General features: G+C 34.8%; 1 protein-coding gene across 1 annotated transcript; it reads left to right on the top strand.

Annotated features, from left to right (window-relative positions):
• The first annotated feature begins 12,710 nt into the window (after positions 1-12,710).
• LOC5565198 (cytochrome b5) lies at positions 12,711-22,899 on the top strand. The gene is made up of 2 exons (XM_001649489.2): positions 12,711-13,232; positions 22,357-22,899. Exons 1-2 carry the CDS (start codon positions 12,954-12,956, stop codon positions 22,540-22,542), a joined length of 465 nt encoding a protein of 154 aa, XP_001649539.2. The 5' UTR covers positions 12,711-12,953; the 3' UTR covers positions 22,543-22,899.
• The last annotated feature ends 1,074 nt before the right edge of the window (positions 22,900-23,973 follow it).

Genomic DNA, 23,973 nt, shown 5'->3' with positions numbered 1-23,973 from the left:
GTAGTATACAGGTTAATCATATTCCAGTGGAAGTCCGCCTTCTTGAGACGATTACCCGCTGCAATAAACGGCTTGTTTTTGTTTGTCCGCTAAGCTTAGCTGTAATTCTGACACTTTAAATGTGGGTTTTTCGTTGCTTAGTTGGAACGAGCCAATCTGCAACTTGGATTAAAAAATATCTCTTTGTGAAAATATGGTGTTGTGATTTATAAACATATCACATTGAGGGCAAGTATATTTTTTACAAGCACGATGAATTATTTCTAGGTAAATTTAAAGTTTTGTAATGATTATACTTTTACTACGCTTCCTACTGCCAGCCATATAAAAGCTATTTCTTCTAACATTTGGTTCATTTTATTCGGTACAGGTTTTAATTTACAATTTTACTTTCGAATCATTTCAATTCACGGGTTGAATAGCATAGCATCAAAATGATTGAACAGGCCGACAATGCGATACTCCAAAATCAGCTATAAATACGAAGGAGTTAACTGCGTACCATTGAATAAATTCTTATCAGGTAAAAAATGATCTAGCGAACGGTTCCATCGGCTGACTACTATGCTTCGAGTACTACGTCACAAGTCAAAATTGTACTTTGTCTAGTTCTAGAAACGCAATTTTTGTTTGCTATTGCAAAAATTGTTACCGCTGCGTTACAATTTTAGAAGCTGCAGAAGTAGACTACACAACAAAACATTTGTTACGTCAAACTTTATTTGTTCCTGGACGACACTTACGGAATAATACATTTATAATGAATTTGGAGGGATGGGCATTTTTAAAAGGTTTACTGTCGCTTCCTCGTCTTATATATCTTCACTTAGACTTATTTGCAACGCGTATGTATATTTATCATTAGCAAACTTCTCTTCCTGAGAAATAATTCACGTCCATCGACAGTTCAAGCTCACTGTAGGCAGTTTGGCCAATGGAGCTCTGTGCCAATCTTCTATTGCCACGATAAGTGCTTCATATATTTAGATTAAGTAAGGTTGAGTTTATTAAGATTTTTTATTGTAAGCAGGTGATTTCAATTCATCTGTAAATATTAAAAGGAAAAATTGTTCATTTATTATTTTGGCTTGCCAAATCCGAACTGCCGTGTCTTTAGGTTAACCCCTTACAAAAAATTTTGCACAGTGGTCTCATCGACCTTATTCGCTGCTGAACTCCAGTTTGATTTAAACTGTTGCTCGTTTTCCATGGATTTATTAGTTTTCTTTTTTTAATTCCGTCTGAAAAAGGCTCAAAAAAAATCTACAAAATCCGTTCGATAGGGCGGAGTTTTGGGCTGTTGGGAGGGTTGTGATCTTTGGCCAAGACCACGTTGATCGCATCGTACCACTCGATTGCCTTTTTGCCATAGTGACAGCTCGCCAAGTTTAGCCAGAACAGCCCAGGTCTATAATGTTGCTTCATGAATAGTAGCAGTCGTTTTTTCGAGATACTAGGGTAAGGGTTTATTCACAAATTTCATAACGCCAAAAATGGCAATTTTTGATACCCACCCTCCTCTTCGTAACGCATTTTGTATGACCATTTTTCAAATTTCGTATGAGCTGTAACATTTTCAAGACACCCTACCCCCTTCAGCGTTATGAAATTTGTGAATGGGCCCTAACCAATATGTTTATGACCTCTATATATTTTGAACCCTCTGGGCCATTTTCCGACAAATTTCCCCATTCCAATCGAAATTGAAGGTCCGAAATTCATTGGGATGTACAAAATACTGTAAAACAGTGCTTCATAATTTAATTACTATCGACGAAAATTGTACTATGTATGGCCGTGTGAGCGTTTCTATTTCACAGAGGAAAATTTTCTCTACATTTTGGCATGTTCATTGACTTGGTTACAATGTGTAAATCGATTGGTACGAAATCACTTTCATAGAGGGTCCAAAGTACGACCGTTACTCTATTAGTCGTAGATCTCTTGATTGATGGTTCCTGTAGTGATGAAAATGTAACTTTTTAGACCACACGTGTATATGGCATGCAAAACGAGGTACCGTAAAATGGGGTGTTAAGGACTCGTGGGGTTTTAAGGGATTGAACTTCTTAGTCAAGTTTGACAAATCACAGAAACGTGGAAAATCGATATATAAATCATCTGAAATGCTCAATTTGTTCGGAGGATTGTGAGCTGCATTATGTAATAGGATCTATCTAATAATATGAAGTATTGTGGTTGCTAGATATTGAAAACTGTTCAAAACATGTTTGTTCGAATTTTATGGGCTAAATACATTCATCTACAAAACCATGAAATATATTTGAGAAAAATTCGCGAGTAACGTAGAAGAAAAGTAAATTTAATTGAGATCATAGTGCAGACAAAAACTTCTTAAAATTATATCTGGGTTTCGATTTTGAAAAACTTTTATGAAAAAAGTCTCGTTTTGAAAATAAGTGGGGTGTTAAGGGATTATCTATTCTAACTTTTCTAAGTTACTAAACTCATTTGTTTTATGCCGTTATGTATTTCAATATACAGTGAAACCTCCATGAGTCAATATTGAAGGGACCATCGACTCATGGAAATATCGATTCATGGAACAGAAATCCTTTGGACAGCTTTTTCGAGGGACCATCGCAGTAACCAATTATTTCTAGTATGGTTCCATGAGTCGATATCGAGTCATGGAACATCGACTCATGGAGGTTTAACTGTAGCTTTGGGTTGTTCCGTGAAGTTAACCTGCATGGAAAGTTAAGGGATCTATTTCGTTAGTCACTGAATATCGCCAGAAAAGACTTATCTCAAAATTTGGTAAAATTGTTAGCAAAATGTAGATTAAAACTGAATTGGGGATACGATTGTAATAGTTATGTTCTAGGTTATGGCTTTCACTCTATTATGCTCAAAAACGGATTTTAAGTGTTCATGTCCGAAACGTCGGATGAAAACTTAAAATCCGTTTTGAGCATAATAGACTGAAGGCCATAACCTAAAAGATAAAAACTGATTAATCTAAATATGGGGTTTTCATGATAGTAGTTTCAAAAGTTGTTCCATCGCATTGGTGAAAAGTTTGGAAATAGGAATGGTTATCTTATATGAGATGGTTTTGGAGCTATTGATTTTTTTAAAAACTACCTACGTCCTAGATGAACAATAATAATATGAGGTTATTTCCGATCTCTTTTTGGAAGACTTTTACTCGTAGTCATGTGTTAAGTATTGTCGAGCATTGAGTACATTGTAGTATAGTGTGTGCGATTTCCGCTTTATATTGAAAAATTTTCGCAAAGATTTTTTTTTTCGATTGTGCCAATAGGTGTTACATGCAAATCCGTTATTTTGTGTGGTGCTTTATTGAAAAGGCAAATTGGACACTTACTCTATTCAAACTGAAAGCTTGTTGAAATTATCCTTCTTTTGACAAGTCATGACAAGGTTGCTCTGCACTATTCTAGGATACGAATACTGCATATAAGTATACAAATCCATTCAAGACAATTGTGCGATGCACTTTTAGCTTGGTTGAAAAAAGAATCAATGTGTATGAGAGATTTAGTAGGTAAATTAAAACGGTTAACGTTTGCAGGAGTTCCAATTTGAATTATATTGAAGTAATATCATCTTTAGATTGAACACATCATCGATATTGACCAAAATATTTTTTTTTTTGCTGTTGGCAAAATATAGTTTTATTTACAAAGCTCAAATTCCCTAACACCCCATTTTGCATTTTCGTCAAAAATCGCACATTTTTATAATTATCTCAGAAATCTGCCATAGGATCATCTTCATTGTAATTGGTTTTTCATATACACGTCGGGAGAATGGTAGGACTGTATTTTGTTCAATTATTGACATACTAGAAGTTGCTCGAAATTTAGGTAGAATTTTTTTTTCATCCCTTAACACCCCATTTTACGGTATTGTTTCGGCAATTTCAATAGCTGGATGGTTTGAAAACTCCTGTCCCGGGAGCTGTATGAATTCTGCCTTCACATAAGTTTCATGCGAGAACGTCGTATTTTCTTGCTGCGCGAGCAAAATTTTAACAAGCTGCTCCTCTTACTTAGACGCTATTTTAAAAACTGGAAAGCAAAAGGTGAAAACACATCGTAGTAAGCATTGAATATACACTTAACTTTCAAACGCAGCATTTCAATCACACTTCAATTCGAAGTTGACCAATTTTTGCACGTTCCAGTCTATGCTTATTGATGAGTTATACTTTACTAAGGCCTTAAGTGTCCGTAATATGAAACAAAACGGTAAATGATATATTTTGTTACCAAAATAATAATACTACACACTCCCAAAAAATCATGTGAATTTATGTCTTTTGCATACACATGAAAGAAGCAAGCCAAATGACATAAATTTGAGTCGAATTTAGGGAAATGTTAATCACAGTGCCTTTGTTTTTGTGTCATTTAACAAGTTAAAATGGGTTCTTTGTTCAATACACCTTCAAGAACACGTTTTTGTGTCAATCCATCACTTACATAGTGTGTTATTCTTACACTGTAATTTTAGTTTTTAAGAGTATAGCTTAACTTAAAGACTGACAAACCTAACATGAAATATTCAAAGACCTGTACCTTTTTGTGTTTTTGTCTTTCGACGTTTTGTCTCCAGATTCACCTTTTTGAATATCCTAGTTTATATATTTCTAACGTTATTGTAGTTTAAGGATTTGGTTATGAAATATTGTGAAGGCCTTTCGAATCTATTGCAAGCGCAAAAAAAACTTAATTTACACGATTTTCAAAATTTTCAGCTTTTTGCTTATTAAATGAGGATATCTTAATATGTACAGATGCATTGGTAGGAAAGTAATCATTGGTTGAATTCTACAAATTAAGTTCGAAAAGAAGTTAATAGTTATAAGAATAATGTAACGTTGAAATTAAATGAGTATAACTATCTTATCTTTTAGAGCAACAGTCGCTCCGAAGATTTTTCGTTTTCCATAAGAACAATTCTGCACATTGCCCATGGTATTGTGTTCGCAGTGGTGAAAAAGTTCGCATCACTAAGCAGCTCACAAGTGTATAGGAAGCAACATTTTTCCAAAAGCATAATTGACTCTGAACAGTTCCGAACTCGTTCACGAATCACTTTTTTACGCTCGGGAGCATTTGGTTTTGCTCCCGAGCTCAGAAGAAATGTTCCCCACTTTCCATCACTGCTCGCAGTGTACAACTGAATAGCTAGTGTTCTTTTTCGTTTTTTTACAGTGATCACACCATATTATGGATCATTTCCATTCACATTGCTTGTGAAACAGAGTAACTATTATCGTGACTAGGTATCCCACAAAAGTGTAGTCTTACCAGATGGTATCCTCAAGGAAAACATGTCCTTCTAAGTCATGTGTCCTCCCAAACTGCTTTAGGCTATAAATGGCCTCATTTTACTAAGTTTTATTGAATTTCATATTTAATTTTTCGTTAGAATCTCTTGGATGAGGATATAGGAATTTTCACGTTAAACTCAATGCGAGCTTTAACCATTGTTTTTTCTACACGTCAGTAAGTTTTCAAGCTTCAAATATTTTTTAAAATACAATTAATATATGACATTTTCTAAAACTTTCAAATTGAATATGGACCAGTTGGTGTTATTTTTCCTTCATGATAATACTTTATTAGCTCTAAAAAGGATACTAGCTTCGGTTTAGTCACCTTGCTAAGCATATTTCTTTAGTCTTCAGTGATATTTTGCATGAGTGTCTGGAGAAGATTGAAAAATTGAAATTTATTAAAGTTTTGGGATTATGGTCTGAATCGGTCCTACTAACAGTTTTTTGGCCATATCTTTTCAGCGCGATAAATGGCATGAAAAGTTTTATGTTATCGTGAAAGCCCAATTCAACGTTTTCAACGTTGTGTGATATCTCATACCAGGACATGACTAGACATGTTTGAACAAAATTCTCCAGAAGGTGCGAACTGAACTAACTCTGTTCTAATTCGGACCACCCTATATTTTATCGGTTTTTGCTATGGTAGTTATAAGATATAACTCCGATTTGTTCTGTATTAAAATTTATTGAACTTCTTCTGTAAGTGCAAGTTAAATTAATAAACTCAATGCATGCAAAATTTCAATTTATTTCGAGTCAAAACTAGCTCAAGTATAATGCGAATTACATTAAAAAAAACGTGTGTGAAATTTGAAAGTGATCCTAAATTCAGTACAGTAAAATCTCCATAACTCGATTTTGAATGGACCATCGTGTATGGGAGATAAAGAACACAAATTTTCATTTTTAATTTTTAAACTTTCGTTTTGACAAAGCACATTAAAAAATAATTTTAACTATGAATATAGTTAAATTTCAACACATTGAAACTTTGCTTGTAAAGATCGGGTTAAAAATGTGAACTCGTATGGAAAATTGAAAGAGATCGCATCAACTTCAAAGTTCACAGTTCTAGAAAACTTGAAAACCGTTGAAAATTTAATCTATTGGCAACATGCTGGTGATGCTCAATCGATCAAATTTTCATCCCAGAGCACTGTTTGGCTCTCTAGACTAGTGTTCTTGAAAATTATATGTTTGTCTGAATGAATGAATTTAATCATCTTATAGGGACGACGCATTCTATCGAGAAAGGGAACAAAAACGGTTAAGGAAAAGTTGATTGTATTGTTCTCAGCACTCCTAAACTTTTTTTATATCATATGGAAAACTATATCAAACTATTTTGGAAAGCTTTGATGAAAACCGACATATAGAAAATATTGATGAAGATGCCTTTCAAGTAGCTGATTTCTTAATTCCTGTATATATTGGAGCTCATAGATTTTTTTTCGAGGACTTTTTTTGACCGCAACTGTAAAATAGGTACCAATATTACAATTTCTGTGATTTTCTACCAAGTCAAGAAGACTTTCACGAAAAGTATACTGAGTGCTCTTTGAAAATCATAATGATATAGTATTAAACCATATCAAAAGGTCCAGATTGGACCAACGCACATTTTGTGATTTTCAAACTAACATTTTAATTTGAAATCCGGATACCTAAGCATTAAGACAGCTTCAATTTTTCAAGGAATTTCATATTGAGGCAGCGTCCACTAATTACGTAACGCGCCAAAGGGGAGGAGGGGGTCGGCTCCAGCGTTACGAGTCATACAAAATTTTGAAAATTTTCTTACAAAAGCGTTACGGAAGGGGGAGGGGGTCAACAAATTCCAATTTTAGCGTTACGTAATAAATGGATGCAGCCTAAGGGATGAAATTTTTGGCTGAAGTATGTAAACAACTATCGTTTGAGCATGCTGAATCAAAAGGACCGCGCGTTCCATCGAGTTAGGGGAAATATCGAGGTACAGAAAATCGAGTAAGGGAGAATTGACTGTATTTTGAAATTCAATTTAATGAATCATACTCCTCCCAACATGCTCATTGACTCCTTGTGTATTTGCGTATTTTGAAAATACTTTAAGAAAAATAATAAATTTAAAAAAATGAAGCATGTAGTATAAATATTAGAATCATTGCACATTGAACCCAAAGCCATATCTAGGGAGACAAAAATGATTGCGTCTAAACCGTAAGTTTAAAATATATGGTGTCCTCGGCAAAGTTTCTCCATGCTTTTTTAACATTTTTTTTATTTATGTGAAATTGGGGTGGCCCAAATGATTTACGAGATCAGACCTTTTAGAGCTAGGTATACAATATTTTACAATGTATAAGAACAACCGATTCGGAGCAACTGTTCCGAAGAACCCTAATTTCTATCTCTTTTGGTTCGTGGGTTGTGATTTTTTTTAACAAATAAGTTAGGGTAGTTCGAGAAAATCAGTTTTTTCTTAATAACTTTTTAAACGATAACACTGTTCAACAAAATTATTTTTTGGATGGATCAGGGACGCGTTTATATGGGTCTTGAAGTGCAAGAAAAGTGTAAAAAGAGGCCGTTTTCAAATGATTTCCAGCACCCTTGGATTATTTTTTGATAAAGTTTGAAAATTTGGCCTCTTTAATCACAAAAGTGTAATAAGCAAAATATCAATATCTTTTGAAATTCAATTATTCAACTATTGAATTTGTCAAATCAATATTTTTAGCACTGGATGACTTCGGGGAAACGTGCACCATTTCAGAATAATAATGGCAAATAATAGTACAAAAAATATTGATTTGACAAATTCAATCGTTGAATAATTGAATTTGAAAATATATTGATATTTTGCTTATTATACGTTTTGTGATTAAAAATGCAAAATTTTCAAACTTTGTCAAAATGTAATCCAAGGGTGCTGCAAATCATTTGAAAACGGCCTCTTTCTACAATTTTCTTGCACTTCAAGACCCATATAGACGCATCCCTGACCCATCAAAAAAAAAAAAAATTTGTCGAACAGTGTAATTTCTTGCTAAAACTTTGCTCCGAGCAATTTTAGAATAGTGCAACTTTTTGTCAAAGAAACTACTCTTCTATCTTTTATGGTTCCGGAGTTATTAGAGATTTTGTTCAAATTTTTTTTTTTTTTGCTAAAGCCAATGTTTCTGAAAGGCTAATATGGATTCTCTATCTTTTGTCGCCATTAGAAAGACAATCTTCTTCTTTAGTTTTAATAAAAAAAATGTGAGGACATTTTTTGTTTCAAGAATTTAACGAAATTTTGAAAATAATATGTTTTTAAACGAAAATCGTCCATAACTTTAAAAATATTCGAGATAGTTTTTTGGTGGCTTTAGCAAAAATAAATCTAGCCACATAACTTTCACATCATCTGAAAGCTTTTTATCTTGGTTTTGTGGAAAAAAATATGGAAAGTACGAAAACCCAAATTTTTGTATTTATTATCGCTTGTGCCACTATAGGAACACATGTGCCTATAGTAGCACCATTTCTAATTTCTGTTCCTATAGTAACACTAGTTTTACGGCGTGGGCAAACTTCAAATCAAAACCGTATCTTTAATAAACTTTTATATTTTTCCTTCAAAGTATTGATCAAATGCTTTCGTTTGATGCAAACATTAAATTAAGAACTATTCATCAATAATTTTGTTAAATAAAAAATAGTTTCTTTAGGTAGTGCTACTAAAGGAACAATAGGTTTACTGTAGGTGCAAGGGGGCTTAAATTTTGAGCAAAACTATTTGTTTCGATTATTTTTGAACAAAATCGAGTTGTGTATCAATGGTACCTAGAAAAATAGCTGCTGACCTTCATATCAAAAAATATTTTGCAACGATTTATAACCGAACGGCTGTGAAAATCCACTAGTGCGACTATAGGGGACTGTCTATTTAGGGATCACCGACCCTATTTGCGACACCAACCGGAATAACTGTACCGTCGTTGGGGGTGAGAATGGGTCAAAAAGGGATATGTACGATTTATTTATTGATTAACTATCGCAATTTAACTCCAATAAACTTCTAATTTGGTGTGTATGTACTTTGATGAAACATTAACAACTGTTTAAAAAATTAAAGAAAAATATTGATTCACAGCGGTACCACAAGTGAACGCAAAATGACCCAATCTCACCCCATAGAGGGGGTGACATTGGGTCACTGTAATTGAAATAACTTGGTTTTGTAAATATGATTGCAAAAATATTCACATCTGAAAAATATTGATGAAATACGATGCAAACAATACGAAAAGATATCTAAGATTAAGTAGATGAAAAAAACGAATTTAGTACTATACCATTTAATTCCACTAGAGTTTGTATCCTTTGACGGAGGCCGTCTTCAGTGTCGTGTACTAGACTCGACTTGAAGAAAACCATCGTATGCACACATTATATATTAACACTAGGTATAAAGGTATTTCCCTACCCATTATTTTTAAATTAAAATTTATGAGCTTTAGGTACATTCCATCCCTCTTTTGTTGAAACTTTAAATGCTGAAAGGTACATCACGGGAACGATTAGTAGGTACCAAGTTGAATAGCCATGTATTGCCGTTGCCGTTGTCTCTGTTGAGTAGCGTCGTAGGTACCTGTTTGCAAATTTCCAGACTCTCCGCCACATCCAGTTTCCAAGGAGAAGAAACATTTCTCAAAATTTTGATATCGACCGTCGTAATTGTATGTCCTTCTGAAAAGATATGTTCTACCACCTTAGATTCGAAATCGTATGTCATCCCCTTGTCTATCGTCTTCTGAGCTTTTCCTATTTCCGCTAAGTGTTCCTTGAATCTAACCTCGAGAGACCGCTTTGTTTGACCAACGTAGACCTTGCTGCAGTGGGAACAGCTGATTTTGTAAACACCAGGGGCAAAAGTTCGACCTTAGTGGTATAATCAAAGTTTCCAGGAAAACAATAGCAGTTAAAACAAAACAAGTTCCATACAGTGATCCTTCAATATGTTGGCTATAATTTTGCTGAACAAACTTGTGTCAAAATATTTACCCATTTTTAGTTATAACCGTTTTAAAATTGATTGTCTTATTCGAATTTTTGCCCCACCGGTGGGGCAAGAGTTCGAATCTAGTGTGGGGTAAAAGTTCGCTTGCTAAAACACAAAATATCGATCCTTTTATGACAGACATACTTTACACCTGCCGTAAACTTAAGTTTGACGAAAAATACACACTAAATTTTCATCCACAAATTGCCCAAAACCGGGTTGATTGTAATATACTCAAAAATAGCAGTTTTTCGCAAAACTAGGTGGAAATGTAAAATTTTGGTGACAATTTTCACACGATCAGACAAATTTAACTAAATCTGAAGATAACATGTGGATTTTAGGCAAATTGCAGATTTTTCCGTGATTTTATACATGGGTCGAACTTTTACCCCGCTGATTCGAACTTTTGTCCCACTATGGGCCAAAAATTGTTTTCAAGCATGTATGTAAAAACTAATACACCTCAAAGCAACCTTGTGATAGGCCTAGAAACGCCTTTACATAAAATATTGAAAAAGATCTTCAATTGATTCCATGCAACGAAAGTTTGACAGAAAATTACAATATTCACGTCGAAAAACAACAAATAGCCATAACTTTTCCAAATCTCAATCGATTTTTATGATATTTGGATTGAAAGTCTCTTACTTGAATAGCATTCGAACCACTATGACATTTATAATTTGTTTTGAATTGAGCTCTTAAAAAGAAACTCTTACCCCACTCGAACTTTTGCCCCACTTTACTCTACCTAAAAAAAGAAATTTTTGTGGAAAAATAAATAGATTCCGGAAAATACGTGTGAAGTGTAATGAAAAAAATGTCAACTTTCTACTAATAAAATGATAGAGGTTAAAGTACATGCGTTATATTTTGCACAGCAGAAATTTAATGTTGTATTTTTTCTTCAGTTACAACATACAAGGTTATTGATATATTAAACAAAAACTACTATTTCTAAAAATGTATATTGTGATGAATTACGTGTAATAATATGTTCCCTAACATATGAATTAATAATTTTAGTAATATCAGCGTTATTAGCTAAAATTTTTCATAAATCATATTTTTCCGTTTTGACCCAATTTCACCTCCTAGGCCCATTGTCACCCCCATCGACGGTATGTAAAGTCATATAAAATTGAATACACTGCTGATTAAGTCATTCTGACAAGCAATGGCTTGGTTGTGGTACGATTGTATGGCTGAACTTACCTTTAGAAGGAGATTCTTTTTTCGCGTAAGTATTTCTATTTACGGGTCCGACCATTCGCTTTTGGCCCTTCAGACAGGAATAAGATTGAATACAAATAGTCAAATTTGTTCAAGACTGTAGAACTCATTGTTTGGTTAGAACTGACCAGTGCTACCAGATACAATAATACTACAATACATAATAGAGTATACCATATCATATTCAAAACATTTTTAGAGAACATTCCAGTCTACAGGTTTCTGAACCGTATCGAAGTTTCAAACTCGATCATCCTTAATCGTCGCCTGAAAAAAATGGGTCCCAGGCTTCCGCTCTAAATTTCAGCGAATCAGCGTATTACTCGAGCGCAGCAAGAAGGTGATTATTGGTATTATGCAAAATTTCAACTTCCGTTTGGAGATGAGATACTAGCCAAAGGTAGCACTAAGCAATGCAACCTCCAATTGGCCGATAATTTGAAGCTCATTATGTTAACTGATAACCGAACTGGCAACGAATTGCTAATCGGTTTCACTAGTAACACACATTACACCGTACAACACATGAAATGTAAACAAAATTCTGACTTCAGATCCTGAAAATACACACCCAGACTTTAAAAATCCTATTTGGGTTTTTTTTTTGAGAGATCAGTTCGACATTTGGAAATATGCCCTTTTGAATCTTTCAGCATTAATTTTCCTCAGTCCAGCTATAACATATAATCTTTCGGAAAGTTTTCAATGCACCCTTCGGACAAAATGTTCTTCACAAACAAAAAAAAACAACACTTGTGACCATATCAGGATGGAATTTTCATGCTTTCCAAGTCTTGTAGTACAAAAACCTATGAAAAATGTCGTTTTTCTCATTTTTCGGGACCCACTTTATTCTATAGCCGTACTTAGAAAAAATCTAGTTTAAAAACTGAAATGGGCGTAATTCCACATTTGGAATATATTTTTCAAAACCCAAATTGGCTTTTGCTAGTAAGGGTGTTGCTTACATCCTATGACCTCGAAAATGTTGCACTGTGTTAATCGATGTCGGTTTGCAACATGCGCGCTTCTCTGACGACTACCACGCTATCTGCCGGCGTTGTTGGAAATGAAGCAAAGCGAAAAGAACGCCACCGCATGCCGAAATGGTTCGAGGATCGCTCAGTCGAGCCCATATCAAATAACGAAAAACATATTATAAAGCATTCGGAAGCCGCTGGAAATCTGTTAGTGTTATTCGGTCGTTGGAAGTGCAAACACATCACACATCTCGACTGGTGTGCTCTCTGTCCCAAAGCAAAAAGGTCATTGTAACTAATCGGATTGTAAAAGTCAAGTAACAGATAGGAGACACAGCGCCTTTTAGGGATAAAGAGGTAAACCCCCAGAAAAGGAATGTCTTTGGCAGACACTCAAGTGCTGAACGGTCCCGTAGTGGACGTTCACAGCGCTGACGAAGTCAAGGCGGCAGCCACTCAAAGTGCAAGCTTCTTCCAACTGGCGATGACTGCGTTGCGCATCACAGCGACAACCCCCAGCAACGATCGGAACAACAACAATCTTCGTCTGAGGAAACAAATTACGCTCGACGAGGTGTCTTATCATGACACCATGCAGGACTGCTGGATAGTTCTGTACGATCGAGTGTACGACATAACTGATTTTTTGGAAATGGTAAGTGCGTGTATTGTTTAACACGTGGTCGAACGATCTACTGTGAGGCTTTAAAGAGGTAGTGATAAAGTTTAACAGGGTAGATTATCAATGAATGATGAACTTCAAATGCCATATCTATAGTGCAACGTAGCAATGATTTGCGACGTATGGCTCACGTTTGCGATGAATGCCAGACAGGCGAGTAAACAGCTGGGGAAAATATTTACAAAGTGAAGTTCATGTGCAGTGAGTTGCTGAGTAGTTTTGAAATGTTAATGGGAAAACCCAATGCAACGGTATGAAATACTTAAGAAATGCATTTAGTACCAAACCAAAACACCCACTAGTTGACGGTTGAGGTCAATTAGGATAAGTGCATGAATATTTGAATTTTACACATTTTGGTTTTGCTAAATGTATATTTTCTGAAATTTTCTCGATTTGCTTAAGCATACAGTAGGAGATGAGCAAATGAGTCAAATTTTGGGAGCGAATCGTAGGTAACCGCGAATTATTCGCTCATTCTCGAGAGTAGATTCTTTCTTTCGTATCTAACTTAATAACGTTGGATCAACTTGAATGACACTATCTGAACACTAATCACAATTCATAATCTGCTGTGCTCTAGAAATAATCATAGGGATTAATCTTTTGATTATGATGATAAGAAGCGTTGGAAACTTAACCTCATCATTCCTCTCCTGTACTACACTTTCTTTGATATGTTTGTATGAATTAATCGGTTAGACAAAACGTTAAACACACCCATGTAAAAATTTAGGGTGACCTCCTTAATAACACACAAAAGTACACTCCCGTGCAAAAGTTTGGGTTCACCTCCTAAAAAACTATACAAAAGTGATAATACATACATACATACGAGCTGTTTAGTATTACACACTTAGATTTTTTTCACGAGGTCGGCTGTGCGAATCTCGGTTTCCCGATTTTAACCAAGACTCAGCTAACATTTTGTCCGGTTGCTTAGCAACGAAGCACGATTAACTGATACTCGGCTTTTATTTACTGAGATCTCAGGAAATTTGTTTGCCGACTTCTCCGCTGTGCGGATCTCGGTTAAAAGTAGCCGAGATTCGGCATTCTAAATTAAGTGTGTAGGTAAAGGTATTCATAAGTAGATGAAAAACTGAATTTAATGCTATACCACTAGAGGGTTGTGCTACTTTTCCCCGAAAGTCGGTTCCCCGAATGTTGTTTTCCCGAACGCCAGTTCCCCGAATGCCAGTTCCCCGAATATCCCGTTTCCCCGAATAACCCACTTCCCCGAAAAGATTTTAGAACTCATAATTGTCATATATTTATACATTTCAGGGTGGTGAACATTCTGGTCATCTGATAGGCACCCTTCTTTATTTGATTGATGGTTCTTACAAGTTTTACCGTCCTCAACTTTTTGGCAACATGTGTATAGCCGAGAATGACCAAATACCTCCTTCTTTTGATTGCCTATCGTTCATTCTATTCACCATCTTGCCACTTACAACTATTTTTGCGCTTATTTGAACTGCTCTGCTTTTCGGGGAAACGGGTCATTCGGAAAAATGGCATTCGGGGAAATGGGCCATTCGGGGAACTGGCGTTCGGGGAAAAGTAGCACAATCCACTAGAGTTTGTATCCTTCGACAGATACGCGTATTTAGACCTCAACTGTAAGGCCGTATTCAGTGTCTTGTACCAGACTCGACTTGAAGAAAAACATCGTATGCACACATTATATATTTAAAGAAGGTATACAAAAAGATTTTGTCCATATCTCTGTGATTACACGTCCAATTGAAACTATCTATGACGCATTCGAAAGGCAATGAGTTATTCTTACTTGGTAGGTGTTTTCCAAAAACAGGTTTATGAATTTTGTATAGTGAATCTTTACTTAAAAATGTGACATTTAAAAAAAAAAACACTGGAAAAACATGGCCAATTTCCTCAGCATTGGATTGACCAAAACTTCAAATCAATGTGTCATTAGATTTGTAATCTTGTCTTCTTTGAAAAGCGCTAGCATAATTTTGGCGAAAAAATCTGAACACTATTCAAAATTAATCAAATAGTCATTGTGCGAAAGTTTGGGTTCACCTCTCAGTATGATGCGTATCGTGCAAAAGTTTGGGAACACCTGGGCCGCACGCAAATATTTTTGTCAATATCTCTGCCATTTTCAACCGATTTCAATAGTTTATAGCTTTTTCAAACAAAAATAATGGCGCGAACCCAAACTTTTGCAAGATACACCATACTGAAGGATGAACCTAAACTTTAGCAACGATGACTTGAATGACTGTTTGATTGATTTTGAATAGTTTTCAGAATTTTCCGCCTAAATTTTGAGCACCCTCGAAAGAATATAAGATAACGAATCTAATGACATATTTATTTAAAATTTTGGTCAATCCAATGCTGAAGAAATCAGCCATGTTTTTTAGTGTGTTTTTTTTTTGAAAAATGTCACAACTTTAAGTAAACATTTACAATAAAAAATGAGAAAATATTTTTGGGGAAACACAAAACAAGCATGAATAACTCGTTGCCTTTCAAATGCGCAATAGAGAGTATCAATTGGACGTGTAATCACAGAGATATTCACAAAACACTTGTATGTTTTTTAAGGGGTTGAACCCAAACTTTTGCACGGGAGTGTATATTGCCCATATCTTTGTGATTATACAGCCATTCCATGAAAAACCGATGCAGTAAGTCACCGAATTCCGTAAAAATTTGCTATTTTGTTCCTTGTCCGAAATAATGATACACGTGTTTTTGGATTTTTTGATTAGGGTGACCATTCCCGAAAGAGGCTGACCAGAAGAATCGCGAATTTGCAAAATTTTTATTTTTTTAAAAATTATAACTTTTGAGCCGCATGACCGATTTTCAATTTTCTTGGATGTAATAAAAGCTGAAGATTTTGAATTTCCAAGAAAAATATAAAATTTTACAAAAATTGTTTTATTTTACATTAAAATATAATAAAAATAAATCGTTTTTTTTCGTGTTTTGAAGGGGCTTTTGCTGTTCTCATTTTTTCTTGAAAGTTTAGAAAATTTTACGTTTACAGTCAAATATCCAGCGATGTATGTTTTTTAGTTTTTGGGACATATTTTTTTAAAAATAAAAAATCAGTAATTTTTCATCGGCGCACACTGTAGGTCTGAGCGAATAAGATTTTTATTTTTTTTTTAAATATTATAACTTTTGAGCAGCTCAACCGATTTCCAATCTTTTTGTATGGAATGAAAGCTTAAGATTTCAACTTTTCAAAATAAATATAAAACTCTGAAGAAAAAAATTAACATAAAAAAAAATAAAAAAAACCTAAAAAAGAAAAAAAAATATATTTTCCATGCAAACAATTTTTTTCAGAGTTTTATATTTATTCTGAAAAGCTGAAATCTTAAGCTTTCATTCCGTACCAAAAATTGGAAATCGGTTGAGCAGCTCAAAAATTATGATTTTTTTTAATAGTAAATCTAATGCGCTGAGACCTACAGTGTTTGTCGATGAAAAATGAATGATTTTTGATTTTCAAAAAATATACCGTTAAGTCACCAGTCATCGTGCGGCCTCCATTCACCGTGCACATATACAGATTCCTACAGAATATTCATAAAAATTATGCAAATTATTGTTTAGTTAGCAAAATAATACAATACTGATGAAATGAAGTAGTTCTTGTCACAATGTTATTTGAAAAATATAGTTCATGTAGTCAAAATCATGTGAATTCTGTTTAATAATTAGCAGGATGTATTTCATCGTATGGGCAATGAAATTTTATGCAAAATATTTTTTTATTGTGTTTCAGTCAAAACTCAAATACACGGTGAATGAACCCTTCTTAATATGTATGGTCCCTATTACCGTGCATTAGTATAAAAGGCATGAAATTATTGGGTAATATTAGATTTATTTTTATGTCGTAAAATTTTGCAAAATCGCGATTTTTCTGGTCATCCAATTTTGGAAATGGTCACCCGATTCAAAAAATCCAAAAACACGTGTATCCTTATTTCAGATGAGGAACAAAATAGCAAATTTTTACGGAATTCAGTGGCCTACTAGATCGGTTTTTCATGGAATGGCTGTATATGTCTAATGGATACTCCCTATGGTGCATTTGAAAGGCAACGAATTAAGGTGCAAGTAAAAATGAACCAAATGTCAAAAATGAAAAAGCAGTTTTCGCCCTTGAAATTAACAAATCGGAAAAAATGAAAACACACAACCTTATTATTTTTGAAATAAAACAGCTCTGTGTTTTTATTTTTTTCGATTTGTCGATTTTAACGGTGAAAACTGCTTTTTCACTTTTGACATTTGTTCCATTTTTACTTGGGCCTTTATGACTTCGCATTTTATTGGCATTAGATACGCCAAAACTTGATTTCTTTTTAAAATATTTTTTTAAATTCTTTAGAATTATAATCTCAATAATTACATTTTTTTTATTTCTTTATTAGTAACATTCCAAACATTACATTAATTTCTTATATCTAGGTGTTCTGTGTTAGACAACACTATCATCCTAATTTGGTAAAACAAATTTAAGATTTTATTAACATTATGTTAACAACATATTTAATTTCATTTGCCGTAGCAGTTCAGATTTTTTACAGGTGAGTTGATTTCACCTGCTTATAGGAGAAAACAACGCGAATTCAATACACTTAACCTAACTTAACATACATATATAACGCATTAATCGTGGCAATAGAAGATTGTAACGATTTTTGCCTGAAAATATTAATTATTTTATTTGACATTTGATCCAATGTTTCAACATTGGATATTCTATGTAAACCAATGAGTTACTATACCAGAGAGGAAGCTTCAGAATCTTTTTCAAAATTTTATTTTGAATCCTCTGTAGAGCTTCCTTCCTGGTATTACAACAGCTAGTCCATATTGGTACAGCATCCAATATGGCTGGCCTGAAAATTTGTATGAAGATCAAAATCTTGATCTTAAGACAAAGTTTCGATTTTCTGTTAATGAATGGATACAGATATTTTATATATTTGTTACATTTTGGCTTGAATGGTCTCAATGTGATTTTTGAAAGTTAAATTTTTATCTAGCATGAGTCCTAGATACTTAACTTCATATGTCCAATTTATTGGAACCTCTCTCAACGTGACAACATGTCTACTTGAAGGTTTCAAATAAAGAGCTTCTGGTTTATGTGGGAATATTATTAGTTGAGTTTTGGAAGCATTAGGAGAAATCTTCAATTTCTGCAAGTATAAAGATAAAATATCCAAACTTATTTGCAATCGACTACAGATGACACGCAGGTTTCGTCCTTTGGCGAAGAGGCCTGTTTCATCCGCAAACAAGGATTTTTGACATCCCTGAGGTAACTCAGGTAAGTCAGATGTGAAAATATTGTATAATATTGGACCCAAAATGCTGCCTTGAGGAACACCATCTCTTACAAGAAGTTTTTCAGACTTGTAGTTCTAACAATTAATCCGAAGTGTATGATTTGACAGATCATTTTGGACAATGCATGTTGGAAAATTGATGTTTTTTAAAGTTTACAATCAAGCCTTCATACCAAACGCTGTCGAATTTCTCTTCTATGTCTAGAAGAGCGAGACCAGTAGCATAGCCTTCAGATTAGTTGGAACGGATCAAATGTGTTACACGTAAAAGTTGATGAGTGGTCCAATACTGTTCATTGGCAAATATTAAACTTTTGTTGATGTGGACCATCATTTTGTCGAAAATGATCATTTCAAAAAGTTTACTGATGGAGGAAAGCAAACTGATTGGACGATAGCTAGAAGATTCTGCCGGATTTTTGTCTGGCTTTCAAATTGGTACAACCTAAGCATTTTTCCATTTGTCAGGAAAATATCCCAACTGAAAACATTTGTTAAATATATCAACTATGAATGATAAGCTACTTTCTGGAAGTTTTTTGATTAGGATGTAGTAAATTCCATCATCACCAAGAGCTTTCATATTTTTGAATTTTTTAATAATAGTTCTCACTTCTTCAAAATCAGTCTCCTAGAAATTTTCGAAAACTTTCTCTTGATTGAGAATATTTTCGAAGTCCTGAGTAACTTGATTTTCAATTGGACTAGTAAGTCCTACATTAAAACTGTGCGCGCTTTCAAACTGCAAGTTTTTGAGCTTTTTCGCAATTAGTTAGTAATAATTTGTTTTCTTCTTTCAATGCTGGAATTTGCTTCTGAGTTTTTTTTTGTTAATTTTAGATAATTTCCAGAAAGGCTTAGAGCCAGGATCCTATTGAGAAATTTTATTTTCATTTAATTTTATTTCTTTGTAATTTCTTTCTGCAGATCCTGCAATATCATTTTCATAGCAAAATCGCGAGTGTGTGGCAGTTGTCTTCTTCTCACGTTTTTAAGACGGATCATGAGTTTAAGACCATCGTCTATTACCACGGATTACAATTTTACTTCACATTTTGGTATTGCAATGCCTTTTTCACCCAAAGGAATTTGTTAAAGTTTCGAGAGCATTTTCAATATCAAGTTTTGTTTGCATAAAAAAATCAATGTATGTTTCAGATGTATTCCAATCGGCTCGAAAATAGTTGAAAGTGGAGCTGATAGGATTGAGAATCGCTTTACATTCATTTTTTTATTTTTATTACATACAATTAATTGGCTTTTTCAGTTCAAGATTAATATGGGATGGAGCCAGGTTCCAGGTTAGTGGTCACAATTTTTGAAGGAAGGACATTATAGGGATTGGGATCAGGGTTCTCAGTAGCTAATCCGAGAGGTATAACGTGGCATCTTGATTTTCGTTTCAAGGCGTTGGTAGCGATTTCTTGCCAATATGAAGCAGGGACATGATCAGAATCAAAATCAGCATGAGTTACCAGTTGGCTACAAAGGTGAGTCGGCTAAGACCAAATATATTGTAGATGGGTTTCTAGAAGAGGAAAAACATATAGGGCTATCAGGGCATTGAATTGAGAAATATCCTGAAGAGCACTCATCAAATAAAATTCTGCCGTTGGAATTACTTTGAGAATTATTCCATGACCGATGTTTGGCATTAAAGTCACCAATGACACAAAAATTTGACTTATTGCGAGTCAATTTTCGCAAGTAAGTTTGGAGCAAGTTAACTTGCTGTCCAGAGTATTGTAAAGGCAAATAGGCAGCTATGAAAGAATATTTACCAAGCTGTGTTGCAACAGAAACACCCAAAGTTTCAAAAACTTTAGTTTCAAATAACGAAAACAATTGATGTTTTATACGCCTATGAATGATGATTGCAACTCCCCCACATGCCCCATCAAGTCGATCATTACGAAAAACAAAAAAGTTAGGATCTCTTTTGAGTAAGGATCCAGGTTTCAAATAGGTTTCAGTAATAACTGCTATATGCATGTTATTAGCCGTAAGAAAATTAAAACAGTTCGTCCTCTTTTCCATTCAAAGAACGAGCACTCCAATTTAAAATATTTAAATTATTATTTGGATCCATTAGAAAAACGCAATCCAATAACAATTTGATTAGTAAATTTTACACCAACTTGGACTGCTTCAGTTATAGTGGTAGCTTCGAACATTGCATCAATCATTAGATTCAATTGTTCAGTTAGAAAATTAAAATCAGAGGCAGACATATCACTTGAAGTGGGTACATTTTATGATTTTCCGTTAGAATTTTCGGTAGACGAAGAGTCGGAGTAGAAGTGTCCTGTGGAGGACGGGTTTTTTTTTTTTTTCATTGGATTTGAAACAATTTGAACGGGTACTCATAGCATGAAAAGGGGAGGAGTTCAAATTACCTGCAACGATATCGGCATAGGATTTTCCTTGGGTAGATCCATTCCAAATTACATTATTCGAACGGCTATTCGACGGATTATAATAAGTTTGTGAATGAGCATGATTATAATCCACCTGATGGGTATGATTCATATTCAAGCGATCGTTAACTGATTCGATACTCTACCAGGGAAATTCCGGAAACGACCGTTATCATAACGGACATTACCGTTCATCTGCCTGGCACGAACCTCGACGACTCGTCTACACGAAGGGCAAGCCCAAAAAATTGACTTATGATTGCCCCCGCAATTGGCGCATATGAACTTATCGGTATCTTACTTCACTGGACAGACGTCCTTAGCGTGAGAAGAATCTCCGCAAATCATGCATTTAGCTTCCATAATGTTTTGTTCCCTGACCCCACTTTTGGCACCGACGGTACTGAGTGGGGTTCTGTAAATTTCCTCCAGGTTTCTGGAATTGTTCCCATGTCACACGGACCTTCATTATTTGGCTTTACATCAATTATCTTGATAAAGACTCGCCAACAATAATTCGCCAATTCACTCGGTTCATGGCCGCTTCTCTCCATCCTGGACTGTGACCTACGCTCTCCAGGTCCTGGTGCACGTGGTCAATCCACCTAGCTCGCTGCGCCCACACCTTCTTGTTCCGACCGGATTCGTAGCGAACACCATCTTTACAGGGTTGTTGTCCGGCATTCTTGCAACATGCCCTGCCCAGCGTATCCTTCCAGCTTTAGCTACCTTCACGATACTGGGTTCGCCGTAGAGTTGAGCGAGCTCGTGGTTCATCCTTCGCCGCCACACGCCGTTCTCCTGTACGCCGCCGAAGATCGTCCTTAGCACTCACACGGACGTCGAACATAATTTTTGCTTTTTTTAACCCGTATAGGCCTGAGTGAAAGCAAAAATACTGAAAGCCTCGCCGCTCAGAGAATTCTTAACGCACTAAGGATTTTTATACTAAATCATCAAGTTAGTCGGCTTATATCTTAGCTTCTGGAGTAAAATTCATCTTGATTAAAAATAAAAAAAACTTCTGTTCTGGTTCAACAATTAGAAGCAAAATGTCGAAAAAATATGTAACATACTGTAACAATGTAACGTCAGAAGAAAAGAGCGATTAAAATGTGTTCAACATTACGTCTATAAATAAAACACATCACTTTTCCAGAGATAGCAAGGTATAATAATTGTAAAGGAACCACTTATCAATCCCCCCAATTATTTCGACTGTTGGTCCTCTGTGTATGATATTATGGGCACGCGCACGTCAGTTAAAGAAACATAACCGCAATGACAACCCCAGTCAATAATCTCTTATTCTTATCGTTGCAGCATCCCGGAGGACACGACGTCCTGCTTGAACATGCCGGTCGAGACGCAACGATTGCCTTCATTGGAACCGGTCACTCCAAAGCCGCATTCGCATCGCTCAAAATGTACGAAATCGGAGAGCTGCCCTCACATGAGCGCATCTACCGATGCCAGGGAATGCTCAGTGCCGCTGTGCTGCCGGATTGAAAATTCGGAACGGGGCCTTCGCCGATTTGAGATTAAGACTTGTGTGTTTCTCTTAGTTTGTAGTTTGGTTTTATAATATTAACTTTAGGCAAGAGAACCGTTTCTTATCAGTTCCAAGAGCTTCACGGTTTAAGAAACAGATTTGTTTGGTGACAAAGCTTTAATCCTAAGGAAGTGTAACGTGCTGTCAAGACTCCGAGTCTGATACGCAATCCATAAAACAGTATTGGTAGATTGAGAAAACTAGTATGCTTTCCAATAAATATGATACAAAAGGGAAAATAAATACTTACAATTTGCTTCGAAAGCATCAAATTTGCGTAAAACAAAATAATCGTTTAATGGGAATAAAATAAATAATAATACTATTCAAATCATATACTAAAAATACATATCTAAAAGTCGTTATTAAACTAATAAACATTTTCCAATGCTTTCTCACTTGAAAGAAAACTTCATCTTGGAATCAATTCTCTAAAATGCTATTTAATTGTACCCATCATATGTATGTATACACATTTTTTTCTAAGTGATGATTCAATGTCTTGTATTCTCACATCTATTTAACAAAGTTATGTGTTGTTGTATGGAAAACTTTCAAACTGGGAAATTTCATGAGGATTTTCCAAAGATCTCTAAAATAATTGTTCTATAATAAGTTCCACTCAAAAAGCCTTGAAGCATTGTCCTAACGATTCCACAAAATAAACCTACTGAAATTCCTCCAAGTATTCATTCTTGATATCGCAATTGTTATGCATCGCATAATTTTCCTGGCATTCTTTCTCGAATTTTCCCAGAACCTGCACTCATCTAGCGTTATATTTTCTAAAATTTTTCTCATGATTCAATTGATTAATTTATACCTTTAGATTTTTTTCTAGGAATTCCAAAAGAAACTGCCCTGATGGATGCATTAGGATTCCAGAATATAAATTTGTATTCCACCAAGTGTTCTGTGTTCTGCAAAAATACCAGAAAATATTGTGGAGATTCTTTCGAGAACTTGTTAAGGTTGGTCACTTTTATGTCTTCAGGTGCTCATTTTGTAATAATTTCAAATGAAAAACTTTTAAGATTTTTTAGAGATTTCTCCAAGATTACAACTCATGGTGCCCCCCAGATTGCTATTATCAGAAAAAAAAAAATTAAAAATCTCCGTCAAATCTGTGCTAACCAGTCATTTTCCATAGCAAAACCGCATGTCCGGTTAGAATTTGAAAAACGTGGAGCCCGTTTTGGGGTGTGTTAATAATTATTTAAACGGTTTTTGCAATCTCTGGGCGGAGTTTTAAATAAAAAGATCAACAACATTTGCAGCTATGCCATTTCTTTTTTAATAGATAATTGAAGCATTCTCATACCTTTATTAATTTTTAAATGTTATCAATGACGAACTGACTGTAATATCATTTCCAAGGATGGAAATCT

The sequence above is a fragment of the Aedes aegypti genome, chromosome 2 (genome assembly GCF_002204515.2).
Source record: "Aedes aegypti strain LVP_AGWG chromosome 2, AaegL5.0 Primary Assembly, whole genome shotgun sequence".
NCBI lineage: Eukaryota > Metazoa > Arthropoda > Insecta > Diptera > Culicidae > Aedes > Aedes aegypti.
Note: the sequence above shows the minus strand (reverse complement) of the source record. Positions and strands in the feature narration are given on the sequence as shown.